General features: G+C 39.7%; 2 protein-coding genes across 9 annotated transcripts in view; both read right to left on the reverse strand.

Moving 5' to 3' along the window:
• scrib (scribble planar cell polarity protein) overlaps positions 1-6,713 on the reverse strand; it is an 86,804-nt gene extending 80,091 nt beyond the window's left edge. Inside the window, exon 1 of one of the 4 annotated variants that reach the window (XM_062441857.1) lies at positions 5,448-6,713. In XM_062441857.1, the coding sequence (XP_062297841.1) occupies positions 5,448-5,606 (159 nt within the window). In that variant the 5' untranslated portion in view covers positions 5,607-6,713. The remainder of the gene's footprint in view (positions 1-5,447) is intronic. The other 3 variants (XM_062441859.1, XM_062441858.1, XM_062441860.1) reach the window with 3 other exon arrangements.
• A 1,764-nt stretch (positions 6,714-8,477) lies between these two features.
• puf60b (poly-U binding splicing factor b) lies at positions 8,478-19,466 on the reverse strand. 5 transcript variants are annotated; one of them, XM_062441476.1, is made up of 12 exons: positions 19,393-19,466; positions 18,793-18,877; positions 18,508-18,603; positions 17,568-17,657; positions 16,983-17,033; positions 15,643-15,804; positions 14,763-14,855; positions 12,004-12,217; positions 11,691-11,923; positions 10,887-11,019; positions 9,993-10,240; positions 8,478-9,327 (listed from the first exon to the last, which is right to left on the reverse strand). In XM_062441476.1, exons 3-12 carry the CDS (start codon positions 18,583-18,585, stop codon positions 9,028-9,030), a joined length of 1,602 nt encoding a protein of 533 aa, XP_062297460.1. In that variant the 5' UTR covers positions 18,586-18,603; positions 18,793-18,877; positions 19,393-19,466; the 3' UTR covers positions 8,478-9,027. The 5 variants fall into 5 exon arrangements, with proteins under 5 accessions (XP_062297460.1, XP_062297462.1, XP_062297461.1 ...); XM_062441478.1 differs by lacking the exon at positions 18,793-18,877 and having other exon boundaries at positions 10,905-11,019; positions 11,733-11,923; positions 19,393-19,431; XM_062441477.1 differs by lacking the exon at positions 18,793-18,877 and having other exon boundaries at positions 11,733-11,923; positions 19,393-19,431.

Consider the following 19,466-nt stretch of genomic DNA (forward strand, 5'->3'; position numbering starts at 1 on the left):
CCTCCAGTAGAGGTGCCAGAGCCCCCCTCCCCTCTTCCTACCACCACCACCACCACCTCCTGCTTCTCCTGTTAATCCTTCTCCGGAATAAAATACACCACCACCACTCCACACTCACCCACCCACACACACACACACACACACATACATACACCTCCCATTACCCCTCTGCCCCACCACATCGGGGGAAGGGGAGGGGGACAGGCAGGATGTGAGACCAGCTGGTCATCAGCTCAGACAAAGAAACCTGCTGAATGTGCTCCAGCATCAAAAAGAAACTCAGATCTCTCACACATTGCTGTTTCTTCATGGTTTCACCAGCTCTGGACCTCATTCACTTTTTATTATTAATCCTGTATAGCAGAATTTAAAACTATACACCTGTTTGTATTCTTCTACGTTTGTTTGGGGGGGAGGGTGAGGAAAATCTTACCGTCCTTCCTGACACATGGAGACAAACAAACCCATCTTATTTTTAGATTCATTAACACTTTGTGAACAATAGTGCTGCTGGGCTTCAACACGCTTTACCCAGGCAGGGGGAAAAAGGAGAGTTAGAAGAGCCTGAGCCCGGAGGATAGATGCTTTTACCGCAGAGAGGCCAGCGGCAGGCAGGTGTAATTTATCTTTTGTCCTAGCCTAGTTCGGCCCCTCGCTTTGGGAGATAGAAACCAGGACTCTCCTGTAGAGTTCAACTGGAAACTCTGGGAGAGGAGTGAAGGGGACTGCAGTGTAAAAAAAAAAGTCCTAGATTATTAAAGCAAACTTCTCCACAGTGAAGAGCAAACTTTTCTCACCTCCAATAGGAATAACACAGCAGATAGGTGTGTTAACAGCATACATTCTCATTCAGACAGAGCTATGTTTTAAAATCTTCCATAACATAATAATAAAACACTTATGTAACAATAGACCAAAAATAAATAAAACACTTGGCTATTTAAGATTAGGCAAAACAAACGGAAACCAATTCACATTCAAGCAGGAGTTGATTGAAGGGGCCTAATTTTGGGCTTTGCTTGACCCGAGGGGGCTCGAGAGAGAAAGAGAAAAGCGCTCTGATTTTTATCTGTGCATTTATGTGCTCGAAAAGAGACCCATGCAGCAGAAAAAGCAGATCCCAGAGGAGGCGTACACTTTAGTTGCACTGGGGAGGGGGGAGGAGGGTCGAAACAGTGGCACTGAGGGGCGTTTTCACGGCCGGGTGAAGCCCTAATCTGTCCTTTAGCCACAGATCTGTTTGCACACACACACACACACACACAGAGAGAGAGATAGAGAGAGGGCACTAGTGACAGCTGAGGATTAAAATGATTGCACAGTCATCCTTCTTATATCTATGATGCACATATATACATCTTTATTGACACTCCAAACATCTAATCTTTCCATTTTTAAAGCAAAACTCGACCTCCAGATAGTTGGAAACTTACTGATAAACTTTAAGAGATTTCTTCACAGCCCAGTTAATGGATGTAGGATGTACTGTACCACATTTAAGTATACCTGGAAGGTCCTATTAGGTAATAATAGTGGGAGTGACATGCTTAAAACCTGTTTGGCAAAGTCTGAGGAGGGACACACCCATCAAGGGATTTGTTCCCTATTTCAACAATGGGAAAGCTGGGACAAGAAGAAGAAGTAGATATAGTAGCTTCTGTTCATGAGTTGGAGCCGTTTATTTAGGACGACTGCACACCTGGAGTCCAAGCTATTTTCTCCACACACAAAAACTTGACTTCCTTGTGCTTTTTTTAGCAGGTGTATCTGACCTACAACTGATCTTTAAAGAAGAAAAAAAAAAGATTATTTTGAGTGCTTGAGGTCTTAATGTAAGGCTGGTTGTGGGCAGTGCAGAGAAGACAGGAAACACAAAGAGCCATGACATTGGATATGAAGCGTGGTGAGGAGGGGGTGGAGGGGTGGGGGGGGCAATCATACTGGTGAATGGACTTCTTTGTAACCTGTCATGGGACTTGAGAATGGCTAAAAAGATAATTCTCCTCTTCCTCAACATGATCTCTGAGGCAGGGCTAGTTTGTCAAAGCAGCAAAAAAAAAAAAAAACACCCAAACAACTCAGATCACTTTTGCTGCCAACACACAACATTTTTTAAATATCATATATACATAATATACTTTATACTTTGATTTAATTTCCTTTTTCTTTACACATCTAAAATGATCTAAAATGGAGAGATCATGACTGCAGCGAGCGAGCATAATCTAAGATTGGTGGTGGGGGTGAGTCACAGCAAACTTAAGGAACTATCAAGACGTCTAAATCTCCATCTGTTCACTATGTTTAAACCCCTACCGACACGATCCAGACCAATCCACTGCCACTACCGCCCCCCCCCCACACACACACACACACACACACCACATTAAATACCTCCACACATCACGACTGCTTTTCTATTCATCATTAATTCAAAGACAATGTAAAGTTTCCACTGTTTATAATGTATTTTAATAGCCGTATTGATTGTGTCATTGTGTATTTAATGTCATTATTATATATTAATTTACATGAGTGACCAGCCTTCCTTGGCCGGTCTGTAAGGTTGTGACTTTTGAGATACGCTAAGTATATAGATGCATACTATACCATAAATAGATGCATATGGAGGTGCAGTCAATAAGTATACTATACTGTATGTAGATGCATATGGAGGTGCAGTTAATAAGTATACTATACTGCACGTAGATGCATATGGAGGTGTAGCTTATAAGCATACTATACTACATGTAGATGCATATGGAGGTGCAGCTTATAAGCATACTATATTACATGTAGATGCATATGGTGGTGCAGCTAATAAGCATACTATACTACATATACAGATGCATATAGAGGTGCAGCTTATAAACATACTATACTACATGTAGATGCATATGGTGGTGCAGTTAATAAGTATACTATACTGCATGTAGATGCATATAGTGGTGCAGTTAATAAGTATACTATACTGCATGTAGATGCATATAGTGGTGCAGTTAATAAGTATACTATACTGCATGTAGATGCATATAGTGGTGCAGTTAATAAGCATACTATACCATGTATAGATGCATATGGAGGTGCAGCTTATAAACATACTATACTACATGTAGATGCATATGGTGGTGCAGTTAATAATCATACTATACTACACGTAGATGCATATAATGGTGCAGTTAATAAGCATACTATACTACATGTAGATGTATATGGAGGTGCAGTTCAAAAGCATACTATATTACATGTAGATGCGTATGGAGATGCAGTTAATAAGCATACTATAGCACAAATAGATGCATGTGAAGGTCCAGCTAATAAGCAAGCCATAGTTGGCCTGTAATGATTGCTATGAAAGGCAGGCTCATTACCAGACGCATGGCATGAAATGATGAGCAAGAATGACCCGGGATGATACGCTGACATCTAAAAATAGCCAGAGACTGACAAGTAAGTCCGCAGACTCATCTCTGACTTGAATACTCAGCGACAGTGAAGGAGAGAAGCAGCGGACCCCTCACGCACTTGTGCAGGATCATTATGTTAATGCTGTTCATCATACAGTCAGTGCGCTTGTTCCTAACTCTGTAAGGCTTGACCTCTAATACACTGCTCCCTCATTGAAGCCCCAATCCTGCCCCACACCGCCTGCTGACTCTCAGGACCAGAGAGGAGGAGGGTGGGGGTGCAGAGGGGCCTGTATGCTTTGTGTCTGCACGCTACACGTTCACTGCAACCACACGAGACGTTCTGTCACCACGTATTTATGTCTTCTGGTTGGAGCCGGCACCGCACGGAGAGGCTGTGGCTCTGTGTCGCTGTCTGGTCTGTCGTTCAGTATTTCATTTTCAACAGGGGGGTGTGGGGAGGAGGAGTGTGTGGGGGGGGTGCACCAGGTACACTGTGGGATATGTGACATGTATGAAGTAAGTGGTCTTGCAGGTAAGGCACCAGAGAAAAGTCATCCTTCCACAAGCTACAAAAATATTCAACAAACAGTGTGTGTGTGCATATGTGTTAATTTCAGTTTCTCTGTGCTAAAATAAGCATGTCTGTATCCTCTGAGCAGTGATGCACACGGTCATCTTTTAATAAAACTAACCCAAGGGAGGGCTGACCTAAAGTACGTTCTCTTATGTGTAATAAAACTGTAAAGACATTATCCTCAAAAAAACAAAAGCTAGTCTGGCTGATGTGTCAGATGTCTCCAACCATGAGCCTCATTTCTCCAACATGCTGAAAATGAACAGTCAAAAATGATTACTGCAATATATGTGCGTACCCACTGCCAAAAAAAGAAGAACAAAAAAGCACTATTGTTTATGATTCCCAGAAGTTAACAGGCGGTCCGGTGCCAGCACCTCAGCAGTGTCTTGTTGACCTTGACTTGTTAACAATCTTCATTAGTTAATGTGCCACTTGTCTCTTTCACGACTCGCTAAAGCCATGAATTGAGAGACTGTGCATTCATGCAAATGCCCTCTTCTGTCAAAATCACAGCCAGTAGTCTGCCCTAATGAAGAACAATGCATCTGAACTGAATTTAAAAAAAAAGAGAAAGTCGAGCAAGCAAGTGTTTTAGTTCCACGGCTCTGTCGACTCAAGAGTGAAAAACAGACCAACAACAGTCCTTCTCACCCCCCCTCTCCCCCCTTTAAATAAACTAAGAGAGAAAAACTTTTGTCATATTTCAAATAGTGGGAGTGTGGGTGGGGACAGCTTTGCACCTAATTCCACGCATGCCTTCCCACACTGCATGCATCCCGATCCAACTGGCCAACTTGATGCTATTACTACAGACAATATGGTGCGTGCCAGCTGTTTTGATCTGGGTTATACGCCTCGGATCATGCAGCAGCAGGACAAGACTCAGCACTCCTCTCAACTTAAAAACACATCCCAGTGCACTTCCCCTCACACTCTATTCTTCTATTCACTCTTGGAAAGCTGTGTCAATATACTGAGTGAGCTCCAAAACATCCTGATGCAAGTTTGGGAACTGATTTTGACACTGTGTGGACCTGCTGAAACACTGTTGAAGCATACATACGTGGGGGTGGGTGCAAACAGGAGCTACTTATCTTACTGTGAATATCAAATGTGGTTTCAGCACTGCAGGGCAGAATGATCAAACCCACTTCCAGGGAAGTAAAAAGGAGGAGGTACCAAAGCAGAGAAGGAAGTATATGAGCAGGTGATATAATGCAAGCTGTTGTGTCACCCAGTTAGTGACCGTTTTACCTTCCCCTAATATCTGAATTAAAAAAAAGGCATACTCAAGTGTGTGTTGATGCAAGGTGAATGCAGACACAGTTTAGACCAGGAAAAACTGCAGCCTTGTCATCATCCACACACATTTTAAGCCATTTCTGTCAAGGAGACAAAATAATAAGCATTGCAGGATGGCCACACACACACACAAAAAGGAGACATGGCTATGTGCATACCTTGGGTAGTTCTTTCAGCTGGTTGGCATCGAGGAGAAGCTCCTCCAGGCTGCGGCTGTAGCGAAATATCTCATCGGGGACTGTCTGCAAGTTGCAATGTCTCTTGTCCACCGACTCGACGTGGCGATTGCAGCGCCACAGGGGGATACACTTCAGCATGTCCGGCCGCCGTGAGGGGGGATTTGGGTTGCCGGTGCTACTGAAATCTCCGCATCGGAGGGTGAAGCGAGGAGGTGGATGAGGGGGAGAGAGAGACAGATAGAAAGAGAGGGAGAGAGTATATTCTGTAGGGGGAGTGGAGGGGCTTTTGCTCACTCACTCACTCAATGTCAATACACGACCGTCCGTGTTTCCCACGACGATCCTGAAGCAGGAGGCCGAAATCCACTTAGGAGACACACACACACAATATATAGATATAATCCCTCCCGATCACTCAGTGAGATATTCCTAGTTTCAGTTCGTGTTCAAGGATTTTTCTCAGACTCACTTTAGCCGCCCAGAGAATTAAAATTAACATGAACACAAAAAATCCCACTTTTTTGGGGGGGCTTTGAACTAATCACTCACTTCTTCTTCTTAGCTTGTTTTAGCCACAATCGTTGCAACCATGGCTACCATCTCTCTATCCGTGTGTCAGACCACCGATCTCCGCCTTACACACACCGACCGATCCAAGCTATTACAGAAACATAAAATAAAGTATCCTCTTCATGTGCAGCCAAACACTCCCGATATAAAACAGCTACCGCAACATAGCTAGCATGTCCCTCCAAACGGACGGTAGCGACTCCTCCGGCAGATTAAACCCGGCTATGGCTGCGTCCTCACCGGCTGTGTTGTTAGCAGTTAGCACGGTAGCTACCGAGTACGCCTTTGTGCCTAATAGCGGCTATCAAAGGAGCTAGTAGCGACATACCACCTCCTCCATACAGACAAAAAATAAGACGTCAAATTTTAAAATAAAAACGACCCTCCTCCTCCTCCAAGTGACTGCTCTCCTCTCTCTTCTTTCTCTTTTTTTAAAATGCGACGCAGACGTAGATGGAATGCCGAGCAAGCCGAGTCGAGCCGAACCAGCCGAGCCGAGATGGAATGCCAGCCGAGCCAAGTCGAGCCGAAACAAGCTGAGCCGAGATAGAATGCCAGCCGAGCCGAGCCAAACCGAGGGTAAGGTAGTAGGAGCTTTCAGCAGCAACAGTCGTGCTTCCCTCTCTCCTTGTTGAGCTGGAGTCAGGCCGGTTTGGTGTGTAAGGGGGGGGGCTGGGTTAGGTTTGAGCTGAAGCACCGCCGCTTTGCGACTGTTGCAAAGGCCACACACACACATACACACAGGTTACTATATCGCGCCACCTAGCGGAATACGGGTGGACTCAGACATGATAAATAAAATGAGCAATTCAAAACTATCTTTCAAAAAGTTTAAAACCAGCATCAGGTTTGTTAAAATGTACATTTTGTATTATTGTTGTTTCTTATGTAATTTGTTGTCTCTACTGTACTACTATTGTTTATTGTATAAATGGAGGGCATCATCTCACTGCAAAACAAATTTACCTACAGGTATCAATAAAGTAACCTGAACCTAAGTTTTTTTTATACATTACTGTGACTGTTAACTTACTTAAGAAAGTAAGTAACTATGTTCCTACCCTTGTCATCTTTTCCTGTATGACATGGTATTCTCTATTTTTCACGTGGATTCGTATGTATATGATTCTGTAACATTTAAATGAGTGATATCTTCTTTTATGATATAGAGGCGCCTCTTCTTTTTTTAAATCTAGCTATATAGACATTATGATGGTTATGGAGTATTTCTACATTTAAATTTGAAAGCGTTTTGTCAATATTGAGCAGGACATATCCTAAAAAAATAAGTTTTGACAAATTATGTAAAATGTATTCAAACAAAACAGTGTTGTGTTGCAAACGTGGATTATATTTATTCCACATTTTAGTTCTCATTTATTTTCCTGTGTATATAATCAGATTTTTTATTTTTTTTAAATACTGGTTACACTCATTGACACTGGGTTACATCACATCTTTGTTGTAAAGCATAAAGTTATCATTATTATCATTATCCTTAAATTATGTAAAGTACACAGTAAAGTTTCACCTCCTCACCTACATCTTTGCATTACTTACATTGCAAACTTTATACACCTTTTTTCCTTGCATCACTCATTAATATAACTAGGATTTTTCTTGCTTATATGTGGAATACATGCAGATATAAATGTGCATAATTAGTTAAACCACATCAGAAAAAAAAGCTCTACCATAATGTGCACGTAAGCAACCTTTAGAGATGTTTTTGGTAGTGTTTCAAAGTGTCCTTGATCAGTGACACTGACATGGACAGTAAACTCAGGCACTGTGCAGTAACCCTGCAACACTAAAATACCAACTGCACATACAAAATTACATATATTTTAGTTTAAAATATCATAATTACTAGTTTATATCATTCATTGCTGTATATTTGTATTTCTTCTTTTGCACTATTTTACAGCTCACAGATATAATTTTACCTATATAGTCATTCCTTGTGTATATTTCTTAAAATAGTTGTTTTATTATTCTGTATAACCTCATTTAAAGCCACGACTTAGGCAATAAAGAGGATTGTGATTCCCATGAAACCATGGATGCAGGCTACGATCTGATTTAGGTGACTTCAATTATTATTTTACTGATGAATAATTGAGTAATCCCCAAGCCACCATACAGTTTGAAGGCGTTTTCCCTTTACTTGGCATGTTTTGTTGTGAGTAACTCAATGACGCAAACTTCAATTATTGCAGAAATACAGGGCTAAAAAAATAAATAAAATACTTGTCAATGTTGAGCAATCTTTGCCCTGTGTTATGCAAGATGAACAATGTATCTGTTGAGCAATGTTAAATCTTTTTAAACACATTTCAATAACATGTCAAACAAGTTTACTTTATCTGTCTGGCTATTTTACTGTGGGTGTAAATATAACCAAAATGGGAGCATTAAAAAAAGGTCAAAGACTTTTTTTAAAATACAGAATTTTTACTCAGCAATCAAATATTATGGTCTACAGTCAAAATCCTGAAACAGGTTTACAGACTCTTCCTTCATAAAAAAAAACTTTGGGTCACACTTTATGTGGACAAACAAAAACCTTTAATCGTAGAAAGAAAGTGTTTACATGTCCTGGCAATTTCATAAAAGAAAAAAACAAAAACAAAAACAAAACAAAACAAAATAAAATAAAAAGGGAGGGAAAGCAGGAAACCTAAACGTTTTTACAAGATCAAATTACAAAAATTTGAAACTTGCACTGAGAAAGAAAGAAAAAAAAAAAAAAGTCTTCACAGATCACAAAGCAAAACTGACACAAATATTTTAATGAATCCCAAAAATGGGGGCATTTTAACATTAATATCAACAGCCATTTTTTAAAAAAGGAAAGAAAATAAACATAATTACAAAGTTTCCGAAGCCCCCCCACATTTCTAGCTGCAGTGACAGTGGCTGAAATGAGTTTGGGCAACAGGTATTTGGAGGATGTGGGTGCTGTGCTGGTGAACCGTTTCAGACTCTTTTACGCAGAGAGGTCACTGCTGTTGAAACGATCTTGGTCATACACCTCTGCGACAACTTTACGACCTCCGAACCAGCGGTCGTTCAGGGCCTGGATTGCTTTGTTCATCTCGGAGGCCATGGAAAACTCTACAAAGATCTTAACGATGATATCCGCGTCTTCTTCTTCTCCTTGCTTTTCCTGGTAGATGATGACTCTGTTGACGGAGCCGAACTTGCCGCACTCTTCCGTCACCTCGCCCTCCAGGTCGTCGTCAATGTCCTCTGGTCCGACCATATTTCGAAGTACCATTACTGTGGACTGGAGAGGAGCAAGGCAATAATTCAGTGAGTAAAAACCATTTCGATACTAAAAATGTTTCTTTAAGGCAGGGGTGTCAAACTCATTTTAGTTTAAGGGCCACATGCAGCCCAATTTGATCTCAGGTGGGCCAAACCAGTAAAACCAATGCATAACAACCTATAATATATATAATAAATATTATAACTATACTATAATAAATCTATTTACAAATGAAAAATGTGCATCAATAGACTACTAGGTGTCATATCTTGAGCAGTAGCCAGTCTCAGTGTCATTCATGTGCTTGTGTGTGAACCTGGAACACAGTTTTGTTTTTATAGATGCTCATCAAAAAAAAAAAAAAAAAAAAAAAAAGGCTTGTTCACATTAGATAAGTTGTCCCAGACATGCACAACATTTTTGCAGCCAGATCTGCCAATTTGGGGTTCACCAGGTAAGAGAAACTGATACAAATGTGTCAAAGTCCACCGAGGTAAATTTGTCTTTCAAATCTGAATCACACTGCAAGTCAGTTATCTCAAGTTGGACGTTACGGACTGTGAATGGCTAGTGAAAATAGGCGAGAATAGCATTAGAAGTGTATTTTATCGAAAACCTGGAACCGGGGCCGCGTGTTTGACACCCCTGCTTTAAGGCAATCACTTTTCCCAACTGTATCTCACCTCTGATTTTCGTAACAGTTTCTGCATGACCATATGTCTGGCGCTGCTGCCCGAAATGCTCATATGCTCTTGGTCACTCAGCATTTCCTGTCCCGTTCCATCCTGAAGCGACTCCTCTTTCTCTTCTTTCTTCTCTGCTTGGCCAGAGCCTCCAGCTTGATTGGACAGGACTGGTGGCGATGCAAGCACGGGGTTCACAAGACCCACCTGGGGAAGTACTGGTATGGGAGGACGCACTGGTGTCACACCTTTTAAAAAAGGGAAGAAGGAGGGAGGAGGAGGAGGAGAAGGTAGACATGCATTAAGTAACTGTGCAGACACATTCAAAGACATATTCTACAAGATTATAAACATCTGAATGTATTTTACAACTAAAATTACAAACAAGATCAAGTCGAACATCCCAAAAACATACTAGCAAGATAAATGCAGTGTATTACAAATGGGATTCTTTGTTGTTCAATTTTTGCCTTCAGAGATGCAGAGTTGCAAACAGTTTAAAAATATATCAAAGGGCTCCTAAAAATATGATTCACTCATGTTTTAAAGTATCTTAAAATAGTGGTAGCTTTGAGTCCAAGTCTCATTCTTTACTCCTAAACTCAAGGAAATAAACTCTCATGGCTTAATGCCGAACGTGGCATTTTAATATCATTTAGGGAATAAACAGCTCTTAAAGCGACATTTATAAATCATTCCGGTCGTCCAACTTCTGTGAGGAGTCGGACCGATTCAGCTTTTGATTAAAAGGAAGCAAACAAAAGTACTTAAATTGTCAGGAGTTTATAAACCTTTAAAATGAGCAAGTTAAAAAAATTAAGCCCAACTGTTCTGATGCACCGAGCTGAAACATGCATCATGCACTCTTTACTTTTAATGAAAATGAGCACTCACTCATGTTTTGGTACACACCTGTGATGACCCCCGGTGCCTGGGCAGCCATGACAGCCTGAGGGATTCCCATTTGCTGACCGAGAAGCTGGGGCGCTGCTAACGCCCCCAGGACTGATGCCCCGGCTACAGCCTCCTTAAGAGAGGGGGGCCGAAGACATTAGGTAAGGGAAACACACAGAAAACAGCACAAGGCAGCACAGTCAACGATCACACAGCTTGGCACAGCGTGAGCTCAACTTTGCTTCTGTCTCTCTCTCTCTTTGGACGACAATCAAAATGACAAAAACATTTCAGGAAAGATTTATTAAAAAAGTCAAAGACTATTCTTAACAAGCCATAAATATACAGCATTTAAGTTTAAAAAAAAATGTAATAATAAATAACATTCTGTAAGGAACACAATTGTCTGGTTAATCATTGCGACTGTTCACACTGAAAAAAATCATATTTGTGCTTACTAAGAGAAGACTCTTAGCTTACACACCCAATCAGTGAATGGGAGGAGCTTTGCTTCCTTACGTTACTAAAAATTAATGTCAATTGTGTGTCATATCTATTTCTTGTATATAATAGATTCTGGTTGTGTTTTGAACACATTAAGCTAAGTATAAATGCTCTGAATTGTCTCAGAGTTTGAGTGGTTTAATTGACACTGTGTCTGGGCAACTAATATTTACATGTGATCTTTAAAGAAAAAAAAAAAAGAAAAAAAACTGGCCTTCTCCCAGTCACCTCAATAAAAAAATTCTACGCCCATTTTATCTGTGCTCGTGTCAATTCTAGCTAGATCTGGGTTATATTTACCTGGAAGGCCATTAAATCCCTTTGGAAGGGATTCATACTTGCCTGGGCCGTTATCTTAGCGGTGGCTGCCGCTGCGGCCACAGCTGCTGCAGGCGGCAGACCACCGGGGGTCGTGGGGGTCAGTAGGGGCATAGGCGGTGTCACTGCTTTGCCCACCCGAAGGTACTGACCCCCCAGGTCAAAGAGGTTCATAGAAGACACAGCATCCAGGGCTGACTGTGGCTTTTCATACTCTGTAAGTGAAAAAATACTAGTTAGCAGCAGAGCGACAACACCACAAGAGCGCGGAGCGAATGAGGTCCCTCCAGCTCACCGATGAAGCCAAAGCCTCGGTGTCGTCCTGTGGTGGGATCCCTGGCTAACGTACAAGACTTGATCCTTCCGAAGGCCTCAAACACACTTTTGATGTCATCATCTGACAGGTCGGGGTGGACGGACGCCACGTAGATCCGGTTAAAAGCGCGCGCCTCCTCTGCCAGCTGGTCAATGATGGGTTGCGCCTGACCGATGTTACTTGGCCGCCCAACCTATAGCACAGATCATACCAGCAGGACTACTGAATGAAGGGGTTTATCATTCAAACGAGAGCGCACTCTAAATCCCTGCCGCGCACGATGCTTTACATAGGTACATCTATCCATCTCATCATGTCCACCTGGTAATAAAATACACTAACACTTAACAACTCCATCTTTTAAAAGCATAGAGAGGTATAAATTATTAGCAATAAAGTGAAGCTTTGAGATAAAAATGACTTGAATTTGTGGACGATGCTCTAAAACCGAAGTGGCGAACCATGTGCCGTGGAGAGCCATGTGTATGCAGGTTTTCCTTCCAACCAAACACTTCAACAGGTGATTTCACCTCTTGAAGTGTTTGGTTGGAAGGAAAACCTGCATACACATGGCTCTCCACGGCACATGGTTCGCCACCCTTGCTCTAAAACTAAAAAAAAAAACTCATTTTACAATTATTTTCTTTACAAATCAAAACAAGCCTCACTTATCAAATTTACAATGTAGTGCTGAGAAGATAATTTAACATAAATCTCATCAGTGTTAAAAGATTTATTATTAATAATAATAATAATAAAACTTTCCATTTGCTGTAGTTCCTAATGTCACTTAACTCCCCCATGCAACTACAAATTAAAATTGACTTTACAAATAACTGACACCATCAAATAAAGGAACTGCAATCATTTCATAACACTACATTGACTATATGAACTGGTGTCAACACCGAAAAAGGGGAACGCACTTTCTGAGCGGCTTCGCATCCTGATAACTTCCTCTGTTTTTGCAACAAAAATTAACTAAGCTTCTGAATCTAACCCGAGTCTTATAAAAAGGGTACTGGGATCTGTACTACAGATGGGGCGGCCAAGCAACACCAACCAGGCGCAGCCCATCATCAGCACACCATGAACAGAGCGACGCCACGCGCCACTGGGCATCGTACTGGAACTGGTCACTAAAACAGCCTTGACAATATCATGATGCATAACACACACACACGCACACACACATAAGACAAGACAAGACAGTACACTAAAAACACACACACACACACACAACATACGCACCTGAAAAATCAAAAGACACAGACAAGCAAAAAAAAAAGAGAAATTAGTTTGTCTTTACATATTGTCAAAAACAATGATTTGACACATTTGAGCAATTTTACAAGACATTTAAGTAACAACCAGGTAAGTTAATTAAAACTGACTCTTGTCTTCCAAATACCAGGAAGGGAGTCCAAATCCTAGTCTCACAGACTACACACACACACTCTCACACACACATACAAAAAAAAAAGGACATCATTAATGAAAAAGGAGATGTTTGGTTATTCAAATTTATCCTAGTGGTGTTGCTGAGGCCTTGAGAGATGCCCGTGTCTCCTAGAGATGTCACAAGTCTCCAAATACGACGTTTGGATTACACTTTCTTTCTTTTTTAAATTAAATTTGAACTATTTGCTTCAGCACTGACGGCTATGCCATTGTTTGAATATCAAGTCTTTATATTGATCTTTAAAAAGGAAGGCTACATGGTATGAAATGTGATATAACTGCCATATTATTTCTAAATGTACCATTCACTAAAAAGGCCATATGGTGAAATTTAAATAATTTATTTAAAATGTAATACCTTTAACCCCCCTTAACAGTCAATTGGTCAATTCAAAAACAAGAAAAACCACCACTAGATGGCAGAAAAGTGCTTTACTACAACAGCTTTAATTTTCCTCACCACCAGATTTAATCCTAGTGGCTTTTTTTACTCAATTTAAGTCGTGTTGCACTTTTTAAAACAGTCCCTGCAAACTTGTGCTATTACAAATCTTTTAATCCAGCTTGAAGGATGCCTAGATATGATTAAAATTACATAATAGCTTATCGTCTACCTTACTTCTTCAGGGAAAGCTTATCAGCTATTGCTTATATATTAAATATCATTGATATACTTGCATATATATCATACCATTACACCAATATTCCTCTGAATATACTGTTCCTATTGCTTGCCTTTACTTATTGTTCTTTAATTTTTGATTGTTGCTTTTCCCACTTTGCTGTAACACTACAAATTTCCCCATCGTTGGACTAATAAAAAGGATTATCTCATCTTCTATTTTCCAACTTTACTGAAGTGTGAAGCGCAGCCTACAAACTGTTTTTTCTGCCCAACGACGTGTTCCTTGTTTAGACACCTCCAGGGGGGAAGGTGAAATGTTGCCACACCAGTGACTCCAGTTTTCCACTTCTGTAGTTTCTCCATCATCTCCGACTCCGGGCAGTGGCCTTGTTGTCTTTAAAAGTAGCTGCAGGCTACCCGTAAGCTATGCTGTGTCGTCTTAGAAATGTTTATCTTTTTTTTTCTCCTTCAGACATGTGCAATTAAGCAGGGATGGAGAGAAGAAAAAAAAGAAAAGAAAAAAACAGGGCGAATATCCGATCCTACTTTTTTTTTTTTATCTCTAAAAAGGTCAAAATCTAACACTCATTTCCATCGATTTGTAATTTAGATTAAAAAATCGTGACACCTCTGGTCGCTCCAGACAACTCACCTTAATGTTTCGCCCCCCCAACATGACTGAGTTCATCTGCTCCAGAGCCAGCTGAGCAGCCTCTGGCACATCATACTCCACAAAGGCAAACCCCTGCACAGTAACAAAGAAAGCAAAGAAAGACAGAAGATTTATAAAAAATGTTCTTTGTAGTTTTGAGCACTTTAATACACAAGGAACTACATGATTATTAGAAGGGATTTTTGGCATTTTTGCCTTTATTGATAGCAAAGACAGAAAACAAGGGAGAGAGGAGAAAGAGGTGGAAATGTTATGTAATAAACCACAGACATTGCAGTTATGTGGCATGTGAACAAACATTTATATAACCCTTTAATGTCCTCACCAAGAGAAAAGCTATAGAATTGTTTTTTCTTTGCATTTTTTTATTTACTTGGGTCAAAAATCAGTTTGTTTGTTTTTTTTAAACAGACCTTCAAATAAAATGCTTAATTCTAAAATTATCCATCTTGGCATCACTACACCTTTATCAGTACAATCAACCATTTCTAAAAATATTTGACATGGCATGATGCAACCCAGTGTCAATTGTTGTAACCAGTATTTTTTCATAAAAATCCAATTATATACACTTATTATATAAGTTTATATTATATACTTATTTAGTAAAAATAGTAGTTTTTAGGATGATATGTGCTGCTCAATATTGACAAAATGCTTTAAAACTTAAATGTAGAAATACTCCAAAGACTTCTTTTCATTTGATGTTTTATGATGTTTAAATGAAGTAATAATTTGTATAAGTCCACTTAAATACACTGTAGGTGGATAACATATGTAATATTTATCATTCTTTTGTGGTTACACCATTTGACATTTTCAGGAGCATTTAGTCAAGTACCCTTTAAGAGACACTAACCTTATGTTTCATTGTTACTGAATCCCAAGACATATCAATGCTCTTGATTGGGCCGAAGGGGGCAAAGGCCTGTCTGATGGTGTCCTCACCAAGTTCATAGTATATGGAACCAACATACACCCGACACATGATGGCGAGAGCGCGTTGCCGCTGAGCTGCCACCTGCCAACCAGGGAAAAACAACACACGATAAGCATTAGATAGTAAAAGAAAGGAAAACAAAAGAAATACAAAAAAAAAAAAAAAGAAACACACACAATAATAATAAATGTGTATTCTCTACTGTGCTTGCTTTCCCCAGAAATAGTCATAGAGGCCAATTCATAGTTAAGGGGTCTCTGGAGATAATAGGGTAATAATGGGATACAGTAATCAAAAGGACATAACACATATAAGACTTATAAAAATGATTTATGTCACCACTTGTAATTACTATATGGCCTCTATTCTGTTACTATTGAACAGACATATGGAGGAAAACACACTGAAGTGATTGACATGCACAGCCCTCACAAATATTTGGCTTCAGTAACTGACCTGTAGTCCGGGGATGCAAGTAACGTAAAAAAAAGTAATCGTGGAGTTCAAACGAAATCCAAACAAAGTCTTGATGAAAGCATTTCACTTTCTTCTCAAGTCTAAGGGGAGGGGAGTTGGGATGGGTTGGGTTTAACCACTGAAAAGGTTGCTGTGTTTTTACTGATGTCTTTGAGTCAGTCTGCTTCTGTGAATTTTATTCTAAAATCACCAACAAAATAAATTACAAGTGCCTAATTCACGACATAAATGGGGAAATTACTTGTTCATTGACAGGAAAAAAAAAATTTGACTTTAAGATGGACACAAAGATCATTGTTCCAGCAGTTCTCTCATTTTAGTCCATTTAAAAAGGGATTGCTGTCCCTCTTTCGTCCCATGCCAAGGCCTTTGTTTTGTTTTGTTTTTTATAAATCAAGCAAATGCATATTTTTTAAAGAGTTTTGACTTTTCTTACATTTATAATAAAACCCTTTATACACACCCAAAATCAGCCAGAGAGCTTTTGGCTATCTTCATGTTAAAAAAAAATTACTACTAATGCAAATCCTCCCACTGCGACTCATAAAAAAGCAAAATAGCAAGTGCCTCTTTAATTAGTGACAGTCATTCATCTCACAATAAGGATTTCAGACATGGTCGCAGGTACACTAGCTGCAGAAAAGCAAATTTTTCTTACAAAATATGCATTCTTTGATTAGATTAAAATGGCAGGGATTGTTGCCAAGGCAACCAATACAAGAAGGGTAACAGTCCTTTTCCATTGGGAATGCGTACAGAAAAAAATTTAATAATCTATTGACCGATTGTAAAGGTGAGAGAGGATCTCCAAAGCCCATTGTCACTGCTGCCATCTGAAAGACAGTAAAGATGAAAAAGGTGCTGAAAAGTAGGTTAGATATCCCTTAGCTTTGTTTTTTCAAAAAAGGTCATTGCTTTGCTAGATAGACAGAAGTGGTTAGGCTAACACTGTATTCAGACCCTCCCTCTAAACAATATACAGTTTGAGGAGTTGCCTCCCCCATCTAAATTACAAATCACCACACAGCAATTAACACAAACAAGTTCCCCCCTTTTTTTTTTTAAATTTAGCATTTAACATTATAACTAATGGCTTCATGATGATCTTCTCCATCTGAAAAAGAGCAGAAGCAAAAGCAAGGGCACATGGTCTACGCCTGTGGTCTTTTTCACAGCATGTTGGTGAAGGGAGTAAGACTTCCAAAAAAAGAGCTTTATCAAAACCGACTTCTGAAACAAGACAAATAACTAAAGTAATGAAAAGATATTCTGGCTAGAATCAAGACTCAACGACGAACACGTGCATTACAAAAAAATGTTTAATTTTCTTTTGGCGGAGTACCAAAATAAAAAGGTTCACATCTCACCTGCAGGTTGGTGAGCTGTTGTTGCTGATGGGCAATGGTCTGCTTCACCAACACACTCTTAATGCTTTGTTCCATGGCATACTTCTTTGCCTGGAAAAGGAGAAAAGTTATTACAGTATTAAAATCCTCATGCAAACATACATTTGTTTATGATATTATTACTACATTGTTATTTATTACCTACTGTGAACAAGAGACAATAAAACAAGGATCCTCTGAAATCAGATATTGGGGAGAAACTAAAACATGTCAGCACTGTAGTAACCGAGATACTATAAATCAATGCAGCAGGTCAATATTATGTATTCATTTAAGCAGAAACCAACTTATTTAGACCTCTAGAGGCTACTATGAAGTAGTTTCAGTCGGCATCTGGAGGTAATTAATTTGAGTAAGAGGATGCATTGAATTATATCAAAGGTCATGTTTCCTTAATACCTTACCCCAATTATGGGAGCCAAGTTTCTCACATTAAGGACATTTAAGACATCAGTCACTGCACAAAAGTGACAATAATCCAGTTATTAAGGTTCTCATCAAGTAAAATATGTGTTTTTCCTCTTATTCCTGCAGGTGGATGTTTGAGCTTTACTTTGCAGAATGATGCATGTGCCAAGTTTGACACTAAAAATGCTTTTTTTCACACTCAGCTAATGAACGTGGAAAGCTTCTCTGTGCTCATTGAAAATCTGATTTTAAGGAGCACGATTTGTCGCATTACAAATAGTTTGGAAGCCAATCTTTGTTCAATAGACTTTAGGAGATAATTTAACTTTTATTGTGGGAAAAAAAACCCATATCAGACACAAATGACTACAGTACTTTATATGCATTTAAAAACATGTCGAGGACCTTTAAGTGCTAATATTAATATTAACTCCTCATATGAATGCACACTAGTTGGTTTTTGCAGATACTACATGTGCAGGGCTTTTCCTACCCTCTGAAGTGCCTCCTGCTGCTCTGGGGTAAGAGGCGGCAGGCCGAGCTTGGAGCCTGTGCCCTGTCCATTCTCCATCGTCAGAGCTTCAGCGCCCTGCAATTCATAAAAACATTTATTACAAGAAATAATGCTGAGAAAAAGAGCCTGGAGCATGAAAACCTTCCTATAATATATGCATTTTACCCTACAAGTATTGCAATAATAAGTAGCGACCTCACAAAGTATATATTATTATTGTTATTATTAAATATGCTAACAAATACAGCACAGGTGGGACCTTACCTATGCAACCCCTTTTAATCGTTGGGTCCACCAGACTGAGGCAGGAGAGAGGGGGGGGGTAGTATCTTTAACAATTCAACAAATTCTAGGGGGAAATAAAAAATGCCTTCAGACTAGCAATAAAAAATAAACACAGGCATCTTGCAGTATATCTTATTTTTTGCATTGCAGCGTACATAAACATCCAGCCCCTTCTTTTTCCTTTCTCCTCTATATTTCCTGCTGCACATGAATGCTAAAACACTGCAGCTCGGTTAAAATAGTAATAATTAGCTGATATTTAACCTTAGTCGAATAGTTGCATGGTTAAAGTCGATATGTGCAATAACTACAACTTCTATTATATACATTTGATTGCTCCTAAATGCATAATTACAACAAAAAAAGCATAAAAATGACAAGTGAGGCCTGGTTTCTATTTAGCTTTGTGGCGCCAGAATTGAGCCTCTTTTCACCCTGGGTTTAAACACATATATATACAATTTAACAGATATTTAAAAAGGCTAAACAATACTAAATATTGCGCATTACTTACGCACCGACCACTGTGGCTATAATATAGTCTTAAAGTGTCTATTTTGTCACAAGGAGTTTAATTACCGCAGTCTCCGTCACCGCCATGAAGCACACCTTCTTCAAGAGGCCTGCACGCTACTAAGTATCGCGAGACTGTG

Source organism: Scomber scombrus, chromosome 20, assembly GCF_963691925.1.
Source record: "Scomber scombrus chromosome 20, fScoSco1.1, whole genome shotgun sequence".
NCBI classification, from domain to species: Eukaryota; Metazoa; Chordata; class Actinopteri; order Scombriformes; family Scombridae; genus Scomber; species Scomber scombrus.

Excerpts from the sequence above, each read along its gene's own strand:
- puf60b (XM_062441474.1), bottom strand. The coding sequence starts at position 19,413 with ATGGCGGTGACGGAGACTGCG. Across the intron at positions 15,805-16,982 it reads CTCTCTCACCTTTACAATCG|GTGGCAGCTCAGCGGCAACG; the intron begins GTCAATAGATTA and ends CCTGGTTGGCAG. Across the intron at positions 12,218-14,762 it reads TGGGGGGGCGAAACATTAAG|GTTGGGCGGCCAAGTAACAT; the intron begins GTGAGTTGTCTG and ends TCTGTGCTATAG.